The sequence below is a fragment of the Lathamus discolor genome, chromosome 2, assembly GCF_037157495.1.
Source record: "Lathamus discolor isolate bLatDis1 chromosome 2, bLatDis1.hap1, whole genome shotgun sequence".
Lineage (NCBI taxonomy): Eukaryota > Metazoa > Chordata > Aves > Psittaciformes > Psittacidae > Lathamus > Lathamus discolor.
In genome coordinates this window covers 25,309,960-25,329,705 of record NC_088885.1, presented here as the reverse complement: position 1 = coordinate 25,329,705, position 19,746 = coordinate 25,309,960, and the positions used below count along the sequence as shown (strand labels likewise).

The window sequence follows — 19,746 nt, the reverse complement described above, 5'->3', positions numbered from 1 at the left end:
TTTTAGCAAGTTATTTGGGATGCAGTTTGGAGAAGCAGCTTACTAAGCGAGTTGTGATAAAAAATGTGGCTGATAAACACTATTGGTCTCTTTTTGTGCTTTATTAAATCACAAGCTCTTGCTGACAAGTAGCTGCTTCTGTTGGGTTGAAAGTCAGATTGCAAGCATACTACATATAATATAGAAATTCTCTATATCTGAAGAATATTGACATAGACACTAGTAGAACCCCAAATGTTAAGCAACTAAGAACAATGACAGTTACCATGAACTGGCCTCTGACATAAACAGTCTCAAAGTTACTATGTGAAATCCAGAGTAAGTAAGATGGCTTTGATGCTCCAATTTCTGTAATGTCATCTGGAGTCTTTCTCTAGTGTAGAGATTGATATTTTGTCTCTCAGTCCAGAAGGAGGATTCAGGAGGTCACTTGTATTGCTTTCCCAGCAAAGGGAACTTGCTTTTTCTTCTGTTGCTAGCAGGAAAGATGTTTGCCCTGAAAATAGCTGATAAAGGAAGCTATAAGGATAGCAACAAAGCAAGCAGATATCTGTTGGGTTATTTTAGATTTTATTTTATTACTGAAAGAGGAAAGTCTATTTTAACCTTATCTATGTTAGGCAATGGGATCTGAAAATAAAATTCTGGCTTATCATAGCAACATTGGGTGACATATCTCTTATTAAACTAATTCAATAAAGAGGGGCAGATACAACTCCCACTAAAAATCAACATAGAGAAGTGAGAGATCAAACAGTTGCAGGGACCATTCCCTTAGAGTTACAGACATTTTCAGTGTCCTGAAATTTCTCTGAAATACAAAAATGGAAAAACTCATCTGAACTATTCGCTTCTTATTACGATACAGCAGTCCTTCATTCATCTACACCACATCAGCCAACTGATGCATGACCCTTTTGTATCAGCATTATTACAGTCATTTCTTCATGCACATAAATACAGCTGATTTACCCACATAACCCAATCAATTCTAAAGAAACTGAGTAATTTCTCAGTAAAAGGGCTGCTTAAACAAGTGCAACTTAAACAAGTGTAACCAGTAAGTGCTTGTGTGCATAGAGAAAATTGTGTCTGAACACTTGAATGTTCCACAAACAGGGCGTAAATCTTGTTTATGGTGTTTTAATCTTACTATTCTGTTGAAATTAAGAAGGAAAAACCCTTAGCATTTAGAGCTACTGTTTCAGGCTGTTTGCAAATGTTTGCCTGTGGTCATGTACATCTGCACTGATATTCACCTTTTTGGTAAATAAGATCTTTCAGAGCAATAATAAAAAAATAAATACACTCTCCACAAAACATGTCAAATTGCCAAAGCATTGTGACACAAACAAACTTTAGCTGAGATTGCATAATCTCAACAATCTCTGTTGCTAAAATTGCAGAATGGTTTTAGCTGAGAGTAATTTCAGCTATTGCCAAATTAACCTTATGCCTTTTGTCAAAGGATTTCAGAAATGGTATGCAATCTTCCCTCTGTTTTTCTAAGTTTCTTCAGCTCAGTGGCAAAATTCAGAAGAAATGGCAGACTTGGAACCTTCTTCCTGCCACTCCTTCCACTGATGGCACCTTGCTGTTCTATTTCAGTTAAGGTTTGGCAGTTGTTCAACACGAATGCAGTTCTTGCGCAGCTGAGTAGTAACACAACCTATATTGTGAAGCTAAATACTTTCTAAAACTAACACATCCCTTTCCCCCAGCATTCTCCTCCCCATAGACACGGTTGCACTTAGGACTTTCAGAACGCTTGAAAATGAAAATCGCATCAGTTGTCCTACTTGTAATCGTCCCAGGGGCAGATAATGCCTAAGTTAAATCCAGAGCTCCTAATTTGCTTCTTACATGTTAAAACAAAGTACTTCTTTACACTGAGGGTTGCAGAGCCCTGAACAGGCTGCCCAAGGGGTGTTGTGGACTCTCAGTCTCTGGAGACATCCAACAGCCACCGGGACGCGTTCCTGTGTGACTTCTCTGGGTGTCCCTGCTTGGGACCTTGTCCTTGGCGTGGCTTCACTGCCAGCCGTGTGCCGGCACGCAAGGCCGCACTGCTCGCCCAGTGTAACCGCGCGGGGCTCGGTCCCGCTCAGTTCCGCGCACCTCCTACAGCGGGGAGGCAGTGAGCTGGCGAGGCACTCGGGCACCACACAGGCACACCTGGCACAGCGCAGCACTGACGACACTCACCCCTCCGCCCGGCGGCCGCTCCGGGCCTCTGCTGCTACCTCGCTGTCAGGCGGAGAGCGCAGGGCCCACTAAGCCGTGCCTTTGGAGCCCCGTTCCAGCGAAGCCCGGCAACCCAGCCCAGCCCAACCCAACCCAGCCCTTCCCTTCCCTTCCCTCGCCCCATCCCCTGGCCGCAGGCCTCCCCTGCCCGGCGAGGCGGCGGCGGCGGCGGTGCTCTGGGCGCCTCATTCTACCGTGTGGGTGGCCGCCGCGGGGATGACGCAGCCGCGGGCGGGCAGGAAGGAGGGAGGAGCGCGTGATGGCCGGTGCCGTCGCGGTCCCGCTGTCCCTTTCTGCGCTGCCAGCCGTTGCCGCCGCCGCCGCCGCTCCTCCTCCGCTGCCAGCTCCGGGCCGCCGCGCAGCCGCCATGGCTGAGGAGGAGACTTCCAGCGAAGGGTGAGTCCTGCCCGCGGCCGTCCGCGGTGCGGAAGCCCGGAAGGGCGGCCCGGCTGTGCCCCGCGCCGCTCGCCTCTTCCTGCCGCCGCAGCCCGCAACACCAGCTTGCGGCGCCGGCGGTGGCTGATGCGGGCCCCGGGTTCTCCCTCCTCCCGAGCGCCCCGAGGGTCCCAGCGCCGCAGCGCCTGGCGAACGGATTTGCTGCCTGCCATTTTTGTCCTGCCGCACGGGCCGCCCTCCTGCCTGCTCCGTCTTCCTCCTGCTTGTGCCCATAGGCTCGTCCTCGCGCGGGCAGGCTGCTGAGGCCTTTGGCACCAGCTCCATGCCCCAGCTGCCTCATTTTCCGCGTTCCAGCTTCTCTTGTCCTGGTCCAACTCCTGCAGTCGCACACCTGCCCACAGGTGTACATACGCGTTTCACTGTCTCCTTTGCTTCGGTGTATGTACACGCTGTTGTGGTCATCCACCCTTCCTCTGTACCCATCTGTACGTACTGCTGACCCGTGCTTTTTGTGCCTTGCAGCTTTGCCTGTACATAAAACTATCCTATCTTCTTATTCCACCTGTTGCGTGCGTTCACTTAGATGTAAACAGTAAGGCCTCTGTGCCATCATTCTATCCCACCTGCACAGGGTGCTGGGATGTCCTGCCTAAAAAGCTTGGACCAGGTGGTCCGTGAGGTTCCTTCCAACCTCGGATTCTGTGATTCTGTGTAATGTTTGATAGAAGCCAGAGATGAGAGCACATCTTTAAATTCCAAACCTATGAGCTGTTGCTCGGACTTTTCCCTCTTCTAGTAATGTATGCCTACCTTATCTCCAACTACCTCTGCAAACTTTTCCTTTCATTATCCCAAGGTATTCACATCTACCAGAATGGGAACTCTGGCATAAATTATCATGCTGCTGATCTTAACATATATCCCTAAAACTTGTTTGTAACTACTTACTCACACCCTCAATATATGACATTGTCATAGCTATTAATCACTCTTTTGCCTGAAAATGTAGTTTCGCACTATGTATTTATCTGTGCACATTCAAAGGGTACCATAATAATTAAGTTTTAATTGGTGGTCTGCTCTTCCTCCATTCACATATTCCTTATCCATGTGTGTCTTCTCATACCTTATCTTTCAGTTCATGTTTTACTTCTTGTTGTACGCTTCAGCTTCCAGTACAAACCTGCTCTTATACCCTTCTGCTTCCCCCGGATATATTGTCTGCCCTCTTTTATCCCACTATGGAATAATGCAGTCATCCTGTCTCTTGAGTCTGTTTACCAAATCTACTTAATACATCTACTGGTGCCTTATCTCCCAGTGTGTCCTATCATATTTTATGGTTCTAGTCCAAAAAATACTCTGTTGGAAGCTCTCTAGCTGTGCTCATGCATATGTGCTTTATCCCCTCTGTCAGATGTGTAAATGTGCTTTGTGTGCACTGTTGACATGAAATTTTCCTATTTCTCCATCCTGTAAATATCTGGTGGTGTATCCATTGCTGACTGCCTGGCCCTCAGAAACTCATTTCTTGCCTTTTCTTCTCCATCTCCTTTTTCTTAAGTCTCATGTTATTTTGAGAAATTCCACTTAAAATTCTTTAGCCACTTGCATGAAAATCATGCTGTGCATTCATGATTTCCTATCAAGGATGTTGCTATTTACATATTGTTATGTTATCTTTCAAAACTACTTGCATTCTCAGCTTTGTTCTCTTTTTTAGTCCTTTTTCTGACTTCTGACTTTAGTATTTCATCTTATATATTTAGCTGCTCTCCGAGCTCAATCTGACCAGAACTGGACTATCCAGCTTTTCCAAACTCCCTGTTATGCCTTTGTCACCATGTATACACATTTTCTTTTCAGGTATAAACTTCAAGGGCCTTCCCTTTGAAAGCACTCTGAAGTTTCATGCATTCTCTAATAAGGTGCTCTCCTCCTTTCCTCACACTTAAAATAGCTTTTCAAGCTATTTTAAGCTATTTTTTAAGCCCCAACCCTGCCTTTTGCAGCATTACCCATTTGAAGTTACAGTTGCCTTCTCAGTCCGATGTTCTTTCTGACCCATTCACATTCCTGAACCACATGTCATTTGTAAAGCCTCTTATTGATGGTTTACTGGTTTTCTAAGAGTCTTAAAATAACTCTGCTTCAACCTGTTTTGTTTGTATGCTCATTCAGCGCATTAGCCTGAACTGTATTAGCTGTTGGGTTTGATGACACAGAGTGCCGAGCACTGCTGACACGGTGCCAAGTGCGCTCGACTTCAGCAGCCTGTCAGCATTGCAGGATCATAACGCTAGATGATCTGGGCGTAGGGTTAGGCTAAATTTTCAAATAGATGGGGGCAAGTTCCTCATCATGATTTTCTCAGCTGGAGAGCTTTTAAAGGGAGTTGATTTTCAGGATGTTGTCAGCGTCCTACTTTGGAACAGTTAGTCCGTTTGATGTGAAAACTTTCAGAGTAAGCCCCCGATTCACTAAAGAGTTCTGAGAACAAAATCTCATCCCTCTTTTCCATGAGTTCAGAAGGTGCATTAGAGTAATAGGTAAAAATGTACACTGCAACACCGGCAATCACAGTTATTTTCATATTATCCTTCAAGCTTGTTTGTATTACAGAATTCTTTATATAATTTCAAAGTGAGCTGTTTGATTAATAAAAGAGGAATAGTTTATTAGGCTTAATAGAGCCTATGCCTACCTCTTAGTAGGATGGTCCATGGGGATACCACAGTGGTGTGTTAAAAGCATGATACTACAGCATGAAGGGATACTTGCATCTCAGAATCTGTGCTTGATTTTTTGCTGAAATCATCATCTAGGTTTTAAAGCAAACTGAATTGGTAGGCTGCTGAAAGCAGGTTTCTGCTTGTTTTCCTTTACTTTGAAAGGAGACTATTTTTAAGGGCATTTCCTATAGCACCGGTGGCTGACTGCAGGCATGGTACCTACAACTCGCATTTTCAAAAAGCGAGTGAGACATAAGTGCAGTGTGGAAAGCACATGTGGATATAATTAAAGGATGTTTCCTTTCTCTTTTTGCCAGCAGGGTAGTGTCAGTCATAGCTTCAGTGCTTAATGCCTTTTGCATTACATCTGTGCACTCATCTAAAAATACATGTGTGAGCAGGTTTTCAGGCCTTTATAGGGTTGTGTCTAATGGTTTTCCTGACCTTGTATGAATCTGGGGAGAGAAGGTCTGTGTTCTTCTCTTCTCTCCCCCTGCAGACTCAAGGGAGAGAGGGAAAAGTGGCAAAATCTAATAGGGCTTATCTCTCATTCCAGTGGCAGAAAAAAAATGGTCATGGTTCTGTCCCTGGAGAATACAGAATCTCATCTAACTGCCCTCTTGAGAGGCTTGTTTAAACACTATAAGGGATAGAACAGTAATGTTCAGCTTTTCCCAGCTGGCAACTATAGCCAGATATTATGGAAAAAAAAATAACTGCAGTGAGTATATCAAAGTAGATGATCTGTTCATCTCTTGTTAGTCAGTTTTGGCTCCTTTTTGAATTCCCTTCTTTATTAGATATTCTTTGAACTCATGTTTAGGACAGAGATTTAAAAAAGAGTTTTCTATTTGTTAATTTTCTTTTTCATTTGCTTCACCCATTTCACACTGGTCATCCATGGTTATACCTGATGTACATATCTTTGTGTAGGGGATTTCTAGATTTCAGTTAGACTCATGTATACATTTACTTACCACCTTTTAAGTTCCCTCAGATTAGCAGGATATTGTGGGCTGATGGCAAAGAATTGCTGAAGGACCACTGCCTTGGTCAAGATCTGTTCCTGAGGCAACAGTGAGGCCCCTTGGACTTTATTTCATGGGTTAAAAACAACATAAGTAAAACTGGGACATCCCATACATTTCATTCGTTATTCAGCAGATACATTTGTGATTTTTATTTTTTTTTTCTGAGAGTTCTTCAGTTCTTCATAGTTCTTTGTGATTGCTAAGAGACTGCCTTAGGTAATATCAGCTAGGGGTTTGAATGCTACAGGCTGCACATGTCTAGGCTGAAGGATTTTCTCCTCCACTCTTTCTGCAACTTGTTTTTATAGGATAGACTAGAAGGATGAAATCAATATATATCCAGTAGCTGGGCATCAGTTTTTATGGATACTGTCACTAGAGAACAGACACTTTCAGTGTCTGGCCTGACGGTTTTCGCTGCCTCCCATAGAAGATCCTACTCTCCTTCAGTGATTACCTGGCCAAGACATCTCCTATGACAGAAATCTCCCCTAAAAATAAAATATCTCTCTAGAATTATCAGCCATTCAGCTCAGATCTTTAAAGAAAAATATGAGAAGTGGAGGGAGGAAGATAGTAATCATGTAATAGCGTTTAATTTATGCTTAGGATGTTACCGGTGGGGAGTAAGGCAGGTTAAAGAGGCAGCATTAGGAAGTCTGCTACTAACTGTGTGAGTCAAGTGGAAACTTTCCAAGTATCAACAAAAGACTCTACTACTTACTGCATGAGTTTGGGTATATTCAGACTTTTTGAGAGCCTGCTAGGGGGCTCGTAGTCCCAGTTAGAGACCTACTGCTCCAAAAGGAACAGTGTCTGTGCCAGGAGGATCCTTGACTTTTCTGAAGTTTTATGGGAGAATCTGAACAACTTTCCAGCTGATAAATTATTAAGGCACCTTTTATCTTCCTCTTATATAGTAGTTTATTAAGATCACTTGCTTATTAAAAACAATTGCTTCTTGAGGAAATTTTGATTCTCATGTTTCATAATTTCTGAATTATTTTTGAATACTTGCAATTCAGAATAGGATTTTGTACATGATTTGTATTGACAGACAGAGAGAAGAGGGCATGGGAGGAAAGATGAGTGTCTGTGTTTGCATTGAAAGATCCATATGAGAACCTGAACAGCAGGAGAGAGGTCAGTGGAGAAGAGAGATTTGTGAGTCAGTGAGGCTGGGTAAGGGAATGAGGTCAGTCTGGAATAAGGTTAAGAGGGTAAAAGGGAAGGATTTTAAGCAACAACAAGAAAACATGGTGAGGAATAGCAGAGAAGGAAAGTGCTCCAAATGAATTGTAGTAGAAGACTCAGGATCGTGGGAGACTACAGAAAGGAGGCATGAAAATGCATTCTGTAGCAAAGATGCAAAGCACCTCAAATACTAAAGTGAGAAAGAGAAAGGTATTGCAGTAAGGGGGAAAAAAAAACCAATGCAGACTATTTTAGAAGTTTTCTCTTGACTACATTTATTGTCTCAAGGCTTACACTAAAGGCTTATTAATAATATCATATCTTTCCGTAAGGGGACATTTGATACAATGGCTTTTTAGACCCATTTCACTTCTTACCTATTTTTAAGACTACTTATGCTTCGTTGACCTCTAAAGTATTTGTAGTGTAGGCATGTAAACAAAACATTCTGTTTTGAAAAGGATTGTGCACTTCTTAGGTATTCCAAGAAGTGGAATTGAGGTTGGGTAGCACAAAACATTGAATACCAGTTCTGTTTGACATAGATAACAGTCACTGTAAGGAACACAACGTAGAAGCTGTTCTCATGATCTGCAGTGAAACAACCCATCTTCAGTGTGTATTCACACTTGAGTATGAGTTGGGTTTGTGTATAACATATTTGGAGCTAAGGGAAATAATCATGTGTTTTAGGTAGTCTTTCAGCTGTGCTCTTATAAGGCTCCTTATGGTAAAATCAAAACATCCATCTCCTATTTAAGTTGTTATCTAAATTGTGTATAATACACAAGGGAATATAAACAAAGATAAAAGGGGTGGAGCAGTGGGTGGGCAGTGGGGCTGATGTAAGAGAGGTGCCTTATTTGTTCTTGTTTCCATCTTGTTTGATGGAACTCAGGGACAGTCTGAAATGCAAGGCCTCTGTCATGATACATATGAAAAGGCTGATGAAGTATAAGCAATGTTGAGGTTGCAGTGTCTGAAGGACAGCAGGGGTACCTCAGTAGGTGGATGGATAAAATGAAAGTAATAGAAAGTTATGTAACATTTGAAGGACACAAAGAGGAAATTTTCATTTTGTTTATTTTAATTACGCTTTTTTAACAAGGTCTTAATGCAGTGTGTTATTTGTAGAAATAGCTGTGGCAATGCCAAGTTCTATCAGATGTGAGTTTACTGTGGAGGAGGCAGAGGGATGCAGCTCCTCAGTGGTGCTGAACCCGTGTGTGACACGTGCAATCTCTGTCACAGGGCTGATCAGTTTTAATGGGACTGTGCAGCTCCCTCCCTGCTTTCCTCTCCTCTGCATCTTTATATTCTGTATTCTTCCATATGTGGTCTGTAGTTGCCAGTACGATTTTTTTCTCTAGACTGTGTTTTATTTTAGCTTTTAAATCAAAATATAAAATAATGGGTCCCTAGAAGAGACAGAAGGAAATAACAGACTTACTTAGCTGGTTTCTGTAAGCAGTTAGTGGACTGTAAAGTTTTTAAGGGGAAATGCCTGTATGTTAAAGAGTGCGTTGTAAGTTAGGGAAGAGCAGTATTTCTGAAAGCTTGTTAGAATTAATCAGTTCTCTGCTCTGTAGTATATCTGTGGCCTGACTTTAACCTGATCATGGAGAAGACTTTGTGATGATGGACAGTAGGGCACTGTTCCTGTTTGTAGATTTGTCGCAGTGAACAGTGATAGGAATAAGTAATAGCTGTATGACCACGCATTTCTTCATTATTGCACACATGCTTAATGGTTTCTTGGCGTTGCGTGCTAAGACAGCTACTTTGTAAGCAGTATAAGCAATACAGGTTGCAGGCCTGGGTGGCAGTCCATGGATAAACATTCTTGTGGCACCTTCTGAAGAAGTGTATGCCCTGAAATTGGACACCTTTGGGTATAGCTAGAAAGGGATTGGAGTAAATGACAGAAATCTGTTGAAAGCATACATATGGATAACAAAAAACATTAAAGGCAATACTGGGAGACAGAAAAGAAAATGGGGAGAGGGTGGCAGTGATGCACAGTATACAGCAAGGTGTGCCTGTGGCTGGGGGTCGGCATGGGAGGGAGCAAAGCTGTAGGTTTTCTCTGTGTGTGCTCAGGTTGCTCAAATGAATTTAAGTAGCACAGTAAACTTCAGTATCACTAAAATAGCCAGAGAATGCTCATTTGTTACAGATGAGGTCCTTTCCAACCCTAACTATTCTATGATTCTATGATTTACATTCATTATTTACATTCTCTGGTTAACTTTGATAGTTCTGTGATAGTGATAGTTCTGTGTGGCACTGTGAATATAAAAACAATAATAAAATTTGCTTCTGAATTTTTACATTAATTCTGATGTTGACTGTTCTGAATATAGAGTTCAAGATGCAGTAAGTACATGAAGAATGTGTTGGTTTTACATCTGACCTAATGCAGCGATATTTTGCAATAACCTATTCTGTTGTAATGGTTTTCTGTTGGAATGGGCTGATGTACCTTACACTTCCTAGAAATATTATGCAGATGTTTTCAAAACATTATATTTTAATGTTATTGAAGTATCCAAGAGTTTCACAACATGTAATTGCATGGAACATCTTGGCTCTTAAACTCGTCTAAACAGATTGTAGGCAGGGTTATAATGTCCTCGGTGGGAGGGGTGGAGGGGGGAAGTGTTTCCTTTTTAACCCATTTGCAGCAATTTTGTACATTTTTTTGTCACCTCATGAAAATGATAAATAGACATTTGTTAAAGGATTGAGGCTTTTTGTTCACATACCATATTCTTCATTATTGCTTCTGGATCTTGCCTCCTTAGTGTGCTCCTCAAGGTGTTTCCCTGAGGATTACAACATTTTGGTCTTTTCAGGCAACGATCATGAAGTGAAACACAGAATATTTTTTTTCTCCAGATGTTTGCCTGAAACTACCAGAGCCTAATTTTGGTCCTCAGAACATCTCATTCAAACTGTTGTGGTGGCGGTTACTACATCTGACTCCTACTGTACATGCAGAAGCTCTGCCTCTGATTATACAGCCTTTGCAATAACAGTTTCTGTATATAGATCATGTATACTTGAATCATTTCCACTGTACTCATTATTCCTGGAAAACTGATGCGCTAAAGAGCATGCTGCTCTTTGGGTGCAGGGATAAAGTACTAAAAGGACTTCTAAAATTGGTTATGCTCTTAAAGTTCTCATGAAACCATATCCTGAGACATCCGTGCCCAGTTTAACCTAGAGTGGCTGAGGTCATGATTATATGTTACTGTCAGTGGCAGCACTGATTTAAAAGCTTGTCATCCCTCACCTTTATTTTTCTACTTCATTAGCCCATAGGTCTGCTGGTTAACTGGGTTTTCTCTAGCTGGGTCTCCGTAATTACCAGGTTTAAAACATAGTTTCTTTTAAAGCTGAGTCATTTCACAAAACTGATAGAGAAAGCAGCCACAAAAAAAGTTGGCTTGGCAGAATGGAGTAAGCTTTTTAGATCTGATCTGTTGGTAGTGAGCATGGCCTGGGATTCAGGCATTGCATCACCCAGTTTACTGCACCCTGACGCCAAAAGGAATGAAAACAAAGAAGTTGGGTTCTTCTCAGAGGTTGACAAACACATGGACTTCTGTCTGTTTTACCTTTCTCATTTTATAAATTGGCTTTCCTTGACTTAACAGACTAACACTGAATATTAACTGCAGTCAGCTACTTCTGTCAAAGGCTTAAGTCTTAATATGTATTTATTTGCTGCATCTTGTTCTCACTTTCATGCCAAGCGTGTTGCTTTCATGTGATAAACATACTTTTCTAATTTCCTAAACTTTCCAAATTTAATTAGGAAATTTGAGTCCTCTTTCATGCTAATCAGTAATGCATTCTGTCGTATTCAATTAAACGTGCTTTGCTTTATAGTTTTCACTTCATTTTATAATTAATAAAATCTCAGTGTTATATTCTTACAAATTATTTGAACAGAAGGAGCATTTATCTTGGTCTTTAAGAATGTATTTTATTTTATTCTTCACATTGATACTTTCTCCACACCAACGTTCCTTCTCATAGCAAGACTCCTGCTTTAAAATAGTACCAAGCTTGAACGTATAATTTTCTTGGACTTTAGATTATTACAGCTACTGAATTGCTAAAGAGCCTGCTGGCTTGGCTGAAACCACATGGAGAACTTGAACCTCTTCATAAAATTAAATCCAGAATGATTAAGTGACATCCTACTTTTAGTGGTACTATCTTATGCATTTTAAATTTCTCATCACTATCAGTCACTTAATACTGTGTTACCAAACAGAAAAATGTTATCAAATTTGAATCAGAGATATGCAGTACCAATATATAATAATTTAAAAACTCTTTTGAATGGAAAATAGTTGCCACTTCTGCAAGTCGTCAGGTTTACTTTTCAATTTACTGAGTTTTGGAAACATGTTTTCTTGTTCTTTCAAAGACTAGTTTGAAATTGGTTTATTGCTTTTTTTCTCCAAAGTATTTCTTTCCCAATGATTTGATAAACAGTCTACATTCAAGATAAATTCTCCTAAGAGTAAATTGAGAACAAGATGGAACTTGGATATAGTGAATACTGGAAAGAAAGATATTTTTCCTTACTTAAAGAGTAGGGGTTTTATAATGGTAGTGTTGCTGGTACATGTTAGTAAAAAAGCATTAATTTTTGCCATAGTCATGTAAACAGCAGTCAGTATTCTAGTCTTGCAAGCTTAACCCTATCAGTGGCCTAAATCAGCCAGATGTAAACATGCTCTTTTCTCTGACATTTTGACACATAAAGTTCTATTTGATTGTGTCATCATTGACTGTTTCTTTTGCATAGTATTGTTTCAGGTTATTACCTGTAAACTTGAAGTGTAGTAACCAGAATTAGAATTTGCTCTGAAAACCAAATCCCACTTACGTGTTAGACTTTGTGTAGACTATTGCTGCTGCTGAGGAAAAATGGGTAAAACCTTCAGTAAACAGACTTGTTTCTTCTGTTCATCTTAAAAACAAATAAAGAAAGAAAGGGTATCTGTAATTATTTTGCTTAAACATCCATCCGTACAAAATGCTGTTAACTGTAGACTTTACTTAGAGCATTATAGTGAACAGATTTACTTTTAATGTTGGCACTTTGCCCAGTTATGAATATCTGATGGTCCTTTTCGCTCCTCCTGTTTTGCCCATTCTTGTTATTTCTGTAACAACTGAAAGGGTTGAATTGCTTTTCCCTGCAGGTGGTTGCTCCATTCTTTTAATTACTGATCTCCTCTAAGTGTTACTTAGAAATTAATTATAATGTTTAAGTATTTAGGGTTGATTGTTGGTTTTTTTGTTGGTTTTTTTTTTTGCAAAATTTTGAGCTCTATAACCACAATTAGTAGAGCAGTCAAATATATGACAAGTTTCATTGAAGTAAATTGCGTAAGTGTTTTTATGTGATAGTGTTGTGTGACCTTAGCAGAGTAAGCCTTACGATGTCTATATTTAGATTTCAACATACTGGCAGTTCTGAATTCCTTTGCTGACACAGTACTTCAAAAATACTTTATGTGGAAAGAAGAGTGGAGAGTCTGTGAAGGCTTTATATTAGCTTGTCCTTGGTGTTTGTTTTTTTTTCTGTTATAGCGCAAAGATTCTCTTAATTTGGTGCTAGCTCTAATTGATGGACGTTCGTAACTGCCATGCCAGCTGGAAATCACAATGCAATTCCTCTTGTTGCTGGGCAGAAACACTAAAACAAATTTTCTCCATCAATTTGATTTTATTTCCCTTCTTTATAAATGGCTGGACTTTTACTTCTGAGAGTCAGTAGGGGAGATGATTAGGGTTCTTGAAAGATTAGCATGATTCTAACAAGATTTCAGGGTAAAAGGTAAAGTTTGAAATGGTTTACAAGTGAGCTCACCCAGTGTTTCAGCTTTTTAAGTTTTGGAGCATGTTCTCTAGCTAAAACCTTGGTAGTTTGCAACACTGTTTGCAAAAATTCAGTTAAAAATGTTAAATATGTTTATTGAGAGCAAGACAGCAATAGACACGCAGCTCTGTTGCTTGTGCAGTCAGTTACATTCCTGTAATCCTCTGTGAGTTACCGTGTAATTGTTGTATACCCTGAGCTCTGCCTTCCTTACTGATGTCATTGTTTGTAAGTCCAGGTAATCTTCATGACAGGAGGTCTATTCTCCACACTCCTGTCGTTGGTGCTCCTTTCAACACCTGTTTTTTGGCCTATACTGGGAGTTTTGATTACCATACTAACTTCAAAATTCTTACTGAAAAGCCAGTTTTATGCTCAGCAGTGTAGAAAGATCTCTGCACATCCTGTCTCAGTGGGTCAGCAATTCTTGACAAATCGTCATGTAACAGATGGTGTTGGTTGCCTTCATTTGCTCTGATTTAGGGGAGTTTTGTTGCTTACAGGTTATTTTGGTTTGGTTTTTTGCTAAGCAGTGTTTCCATGGATTATTACAGCTAGCTCTACACTGGTGGTGTACATGGTGGTGTACATGGGAAGATGCCTCTGTTGAATGACTTTAAACTTATTACATCTTGTAAGCCATGCGCTCATATAATTCTAATGTAAGTAAATAGTAAGCTTGCAAAGTGAGAGAGTGAGTTCCATGTATGTACATTTATATCTCCTAGATAGAGTTATAAGCAACTTATGCTGAACCTCTTTTATGGTAAATTTTCATTTTTAAAATCCACATAACAAGCCAGATACCAGGTAGAATCCCAGACTGGTTTGCGTTGGAAGGGACCTTAAAGCTCATCCAGTTCCAACCCTCTGCCATAGGTAGGGACACCTTCCACTAGACCAGGTTGCTCCAAGTCCCCTTCAGCCTGGCCTTGAACACTGCCAAGGATAGGGTAGCCACAGGTTCTCTGGGCAACCTGTGTTTTGGTGTAGCCCAGCATATGGTTGGCTTTCTGGGCTGCAAGCGCACACTGACGGGTCATATCAATAGACTGTTCTGCTGTTTGAGTGCATACCTCAGTGTTACAATGGATGTTTTCAGTTCTTCATTATTATCTAAGCTTTCATGCGGCTTTTGTGGAGTATGTCAAATTTGTAACTGGCTACAGAGCCCTCAGTTGTTTTATATTTTACCAATTCTCACCAAGATAAGTAGGATTAATGGTAGGTTTTGAGTTATTTGCCACATTCTTCATCCAGTTTGACCCAGTTAGTGGAGGTGGATGGGTGGGTCAGGTTCACTAGGTCTCTGCCTCTGCTTGAGTCTCAGTTCTTTTGAAAGTTACCCTTGAGCAATTTAAGCTGTGCTGTTACAGCAAGTTCTTGATTCAAGTTGACAATGAGGCAGCTAAGGAAAAGCAGTATTACCCTTAGTTACATTTTACGTGATACTGAGTTGTCCTTTACTTCTTAGCTGTCTAAAGATAGTAATCATTATTTATTTTTAAATACTGATTTATAAATATTTATTTTTATCCTTTCTTATTCTTGGACCCAAGGAAACAGGCCACTTGGCCCAGCCAGCCTAAATGTTAGGTCCTGGCTGGTGGCTTGGTCCCTGCGCATAGTGGTTACAGCTCCACACTGTCAGATGTCTGTGCCTGTGCCTCTTTTGTTTTCATTATTTATTACCCCATTAGTTGCCAGCATAGGTTATTGATGGTCTCACTGCTAGCCTCACACCAATAACCTTCACTTTCTCCATATCCAAGGCTATTCAGTGGGTGTCTCTGGGGCTTTTCGTCACCTTCTGGTCTCCTGCCCCAGGCATGTAACATGAAGTGTTGAGGTCTGTTGGCAGAGAGAGTGATTTCTTTGAGTGCTTGGCAGGTCAGCAGCCTCCAATATTCCAAACTTCTTCAGGGGGATGTGGAAAAGTGTAGCTGACTCCAGAGAGAAGATGCAAGGAAACATTCTATGGCATGCTCTGCTCTACTGATTATAGCTTAATTTGGCATGGATGTTTGCACTGGTTTATATTACTGCATGCCCACAAACAGATATACAGGTTAAATTCCACTAGTAATTTGATGTGTAACGGCCACATGTGCAATCAGTATAAAAATGAAAGAAATTTAGGCTGTCAGCTGCCAGATCTATTTCACACTTTCTGATACAGCAAGCAGCTAAGCCCTCAAAATACAAGATTCCACTGTTGAGATTTCTTATATAAAAAGAAAGATGGAAATGAAGCATCTGGGAAGTGGTGGGTGATGAGGGCAGCATGGAGTCTGCATCTTCTTGCGGTGGTAGCTCCCTTACAGTGTGAAACTACTGCTGAAATCTTTAGTTTTCTTTCATACATTATGTTATCTCCATTGCTGGTGAGCGCGCTGTCTTGAAAGGTCCATTGCTTCTTTTTGACATTACATAGCTGGTTTAACTTTACATCACAGAAATAAAAATGATAGGCCATGTCAGCAATTGACATTCTTCTGTGCATTTAGAAGACCCATTTAGCAAAGATATACAAAAGAAGTGACACAGCCACACTCAATTCTTCCAAACCTGTCAAAGATTCAAATAGATTAAAGAGTTGGCTGTTCTCCACAAGTAGAAAACAGTCTGGTAAATAATTTTTTGAAGGAGGTGAGATAAAAAGGATCAAGCCTTGAATATAGGGAACTAAACATGTTCTTTCATAAAAATGTTTCTAGAAAGTGACCATATTTTTGACAGAAAGTTTTCTTCACTTGCTCTTTTAGTTCAGTGAGTACAAAATGACTCAGTTGCAAACATAATTTTTATTTAGGCATTTCAGCTTGCTGACTGTATTTGTCAAGCTATATATATACATGATGATTCAGTATTTATAAACAGTACTGATAACTAACAAGAAAGAATGGGCATCTGTTCCAACTTTCCATTTTGATACAACTTTCTAAATATTTTTCCTCAGTATGCAGGTCTCTCCCTAAGACTTGGAAATAAAGTTTGGGACTGAACTGTAGATTTTATTTCATTGTGCATTGTCTTGCTGGCATGTTGCAGCTGTACATTTCTTTAAAGAAGCTTCTTTGCTGAATCAGTGGTTTTGCCAAGAAGAAACATTTCAAATAGTTTTGGCTTAGATGAAATAGTGACGGTCTTCTATGCTTCTAACCCAAAAGCTATGAATGAAAATGCCTAGTTAAGCATAGAACTAGCAGAAAGTTTACCTCAGAATGGTGTTGACATACCTGTTGTTTAAAAATTTACCAGAGTAGTTCGTAACATTGGCCATACCTAGTGACACTGTTAAACTCAGATTTCACAGTTACTTGCTGGTGAAGTCGCTTTGGCTGCTGCCAGCTTTAACCTCTTAAAAATCTTACCTTTAAATGTGGAGATTAATGTGGAAGCAAAACACTTGGATGCCCGTTTCTGTAAGATGCCAAGTTACTTCATTCTTAGATTGCACAAGGATGTGGCATGGAAGGACATACAACCATCCCTTCCCAGTCTTGATATCCCCTAATATGTTTCTATGAATCTGAACAGTGCTGCTTGTTACTGCATTGTACATCCCTGGAAAACCTCCCTTGTTGTATCATAAACTTCAGTAGCTATGCAGCTGGAGTAGCTCAGCCCCCAAAAATGTGAGGAGAAGGTCCTTTGGGTAAGGAATTTGGTGGGCAGATCTGTAATTTGTTATTGATGTGTTGTTTATGCTCTAAAAACTTGAACATTGGCAAGTTTATAGTCATTTAACATTAGTTGGTGTACAACTAATACAGTGTTTAGTCCTGAAAATACTGTAACTAACTGAAAAGCCATTCAGTGTAGGAAAAAATGCGCTAAAGAAAGTTCTTTAGTGAATTTAGTGACCTTATTCTCTTCCCTGTGAGGAATAGTCTGAGGTCCTGCAGTAGCAGCCTTTGCGCTAATAGTCTGAGCCACTTCAAAAACAGGCAAGAGGGGGGAAAAAGAGGATTCCATCTTGAAAACAAGGGATAAATTAGCACCAAGGACACGATTGCTGTGTCCTTTGAGGCACTGTCAGGGTGGTAATGCTGCTAGCTGAGTCATTCCCCCTGCTCTCATGGTCAAGCTAATGCTACCAAGATAGTAACTGACAGCTGGAAAAACAGCCTCTCTTGGAGGAATTGGTGCTGTTGTACTGTTTTCCTGTGGTAGTTTGTTTCTGAGTTAGTAACGAAGACCCTTGGTTTTTGCTTTGCTAGAATAAACCTGTTTATTTTTCACCTTTTAAATTTACCTTGCGAATAAGTCAGTTGCGGTTAGGCTGGCGAGCGCATGATTTAATGCTTTTCTGGAAATAGTAGGTTCATGTAAGGTAACATGCAGGCAGACTTCCAAGGTAACTTGAGAGGAGGCTGGAAACCCCCTATGATTGTGTTGTATATCCTGCCAGGCTTGTTGGGTCAGCGTGAGGGCTCATGTCTCCAAGTTCTCAGAAGAATCCTGGTCTGACGGAGATAGATGAAGTACGCTGTGATAAGGAACACACAGTGGAAAAACAACAGGCTGTTCAAAGAACGCCCCTGAGCCTGACACCACCTTACAAAAGGCAGGAGAAAGTGAACCCCCTCTCACTGCACTCTTGTCCTGCAAGGCGTGTGATTCAGATGGGTACTTTTAAGAAAAGCAGCAGGAGAAATGTCTGCAAAGCATCACATGATGCAAAAAATTACCAGCTTGCTCAGGAATTTTTTATTATGTATTCCTATTGTAGGTTAGGATGGTTATTCAGCTGGCTTCCTGCCTGGTGTCCCACATCACTGCAACACCTTAAAGAGGCTGAGGACAAAATGCTGAAATGTAAGTCTTTAGTTTTTAATAAGATTTATAAATACACATCTTAAATATAAATACAAATCTTAAATCTAGATTTTCTATAAATTTACAGTAAGTACTCTCAAAGAAGTTTTTTAATACAGTCTTTACACTGTGGTAAAATAAATAGGTTTAGAATTAGATTTTTGTTGTTCACTTATTTGGAGATTTGATTGTAGGCTCTCTCCTTTGAAAGAGAATTCCTCTTTAAAACAGTGATTTCCATGCAACGTACTTTGTATTTTATTTGGCATGTCTAGCAACATCGATTTTTTCCTACTCTTTCTTCAGGTATTGCAAGCACCTATGATAAACGATATGTGTATCTACCTAATGGAAATAAAATATGGACGCTGTCGTTCTCTCCGGAGCTCTCACATAAAACTCCACTTGTTCTCCTGCATGGGTTTGGAGGAGGTGTTGGACTATGGGCTCTCAATTTTGAAGACCTCTGTGAGAACAGGACCGTTCATGCTTTCGACCTCTTGGGATTTGGACGGAGCAGTAGACCACACTTCGACACTGATGCTCAGGAAGCAGAAAATCAGTTTGTGGAATCCATAGAAGAATGGAGAAAGGAGGTGGGGTTAGAAAAAATTATCTTGCTTGGACACAACCTTGGTGGATTCCTGGCTGCTGCTTACTCATTAAAATACCCGTCAAGGTATGTGAAAATAAGGGAATGAAAGAATTCCTTTTCTGTATTTGACTAGTGATTTCAACACAGATTTTATTTCATCAGGCTCTTTATAGATTACCTTCTAGTAAATTTTACCTTTAAGTTAAAGAAACTTAATAGTGCATTTTAAGCCTGAAACATTTGTTGTATGTTTTGTTCCCAGGTGAATTCAAATGAGTACATATGGTAAACATGCTTTCCTGAGTACTTTTCTGTACCTTTTTGGTTGTGTTAAGTATCCCCTTGGTATGTTAGAAGGGGAAATAGCAAAGTTTGTATTTATGGGTGAATGCTTGTGACATCTCTGATGAAACATGGGTCTTGTGAAGGGAAAAGAGACCAGTTTCTGCCAAACTTCCCTTTATTATGGATTACATTGAAACTTTTGAAAGTAATTCCCCTAGGTAATTTATGCCTATATGCTAGCAGTTGGCCTGGTGCTGGCATGATGATGTAAAAATTATTTTAGTGACTGTTTCATTTAAATTGTCTGTATGCCACTTCATATTTCTTCTTTGCAAAACAACCCAGCTGCAGTAGTCTTATATAGCCCCTGGTGAGCTAGGATCCCACCAACTGAACTGATGAGGTCCTGCAGTATCAAAAAGGGACATTGCTTTTGTTTAAGTACACATAGTGGACTCTTTGAAAAACTGTGAACATGTTTAGCTTTCCACATTGTATGGCAGATTCTGTATTATACAAAACCTATTTTATACTTTTATA

The 19,746-nt window shown here is 40.4% G+C and overlaps 1 protein-coding gene across 1 annotated transcript in view; it reads left to right on the top strand.

Annotated features, from left to right (window-relative positions):
* The first annotated feature begins 2,449 nt into the window (after window positions 1-2,449).
* ABHD5 (abhydrolase domain containing 5, lysophosphatidic acid acyltransferase) overlaps window positions 2,450-19,746 on the top strand; it is a 30,592-nt gene continuing 13,295 nt past the window's right edge. The window contains exons 1-3 of the mRNA XM_065666185.1: window positions 2,450-2,640; window positions 18,241-18,326; window positions 18,633-19,005. Coding sequence (XP_065522257.1) covers window positions 2,504-2,640; window positions 18,241-18,326; window positions 18,633-19,005 — 596 coding nt within the window. The 5' untranslated portion in view covers window positions 2,450-2,503. The remainder of the gene's footprint in view (window positions 2,641-18,240; window positions 18,327-18,632; window positions 19,006-19,746) is intronic.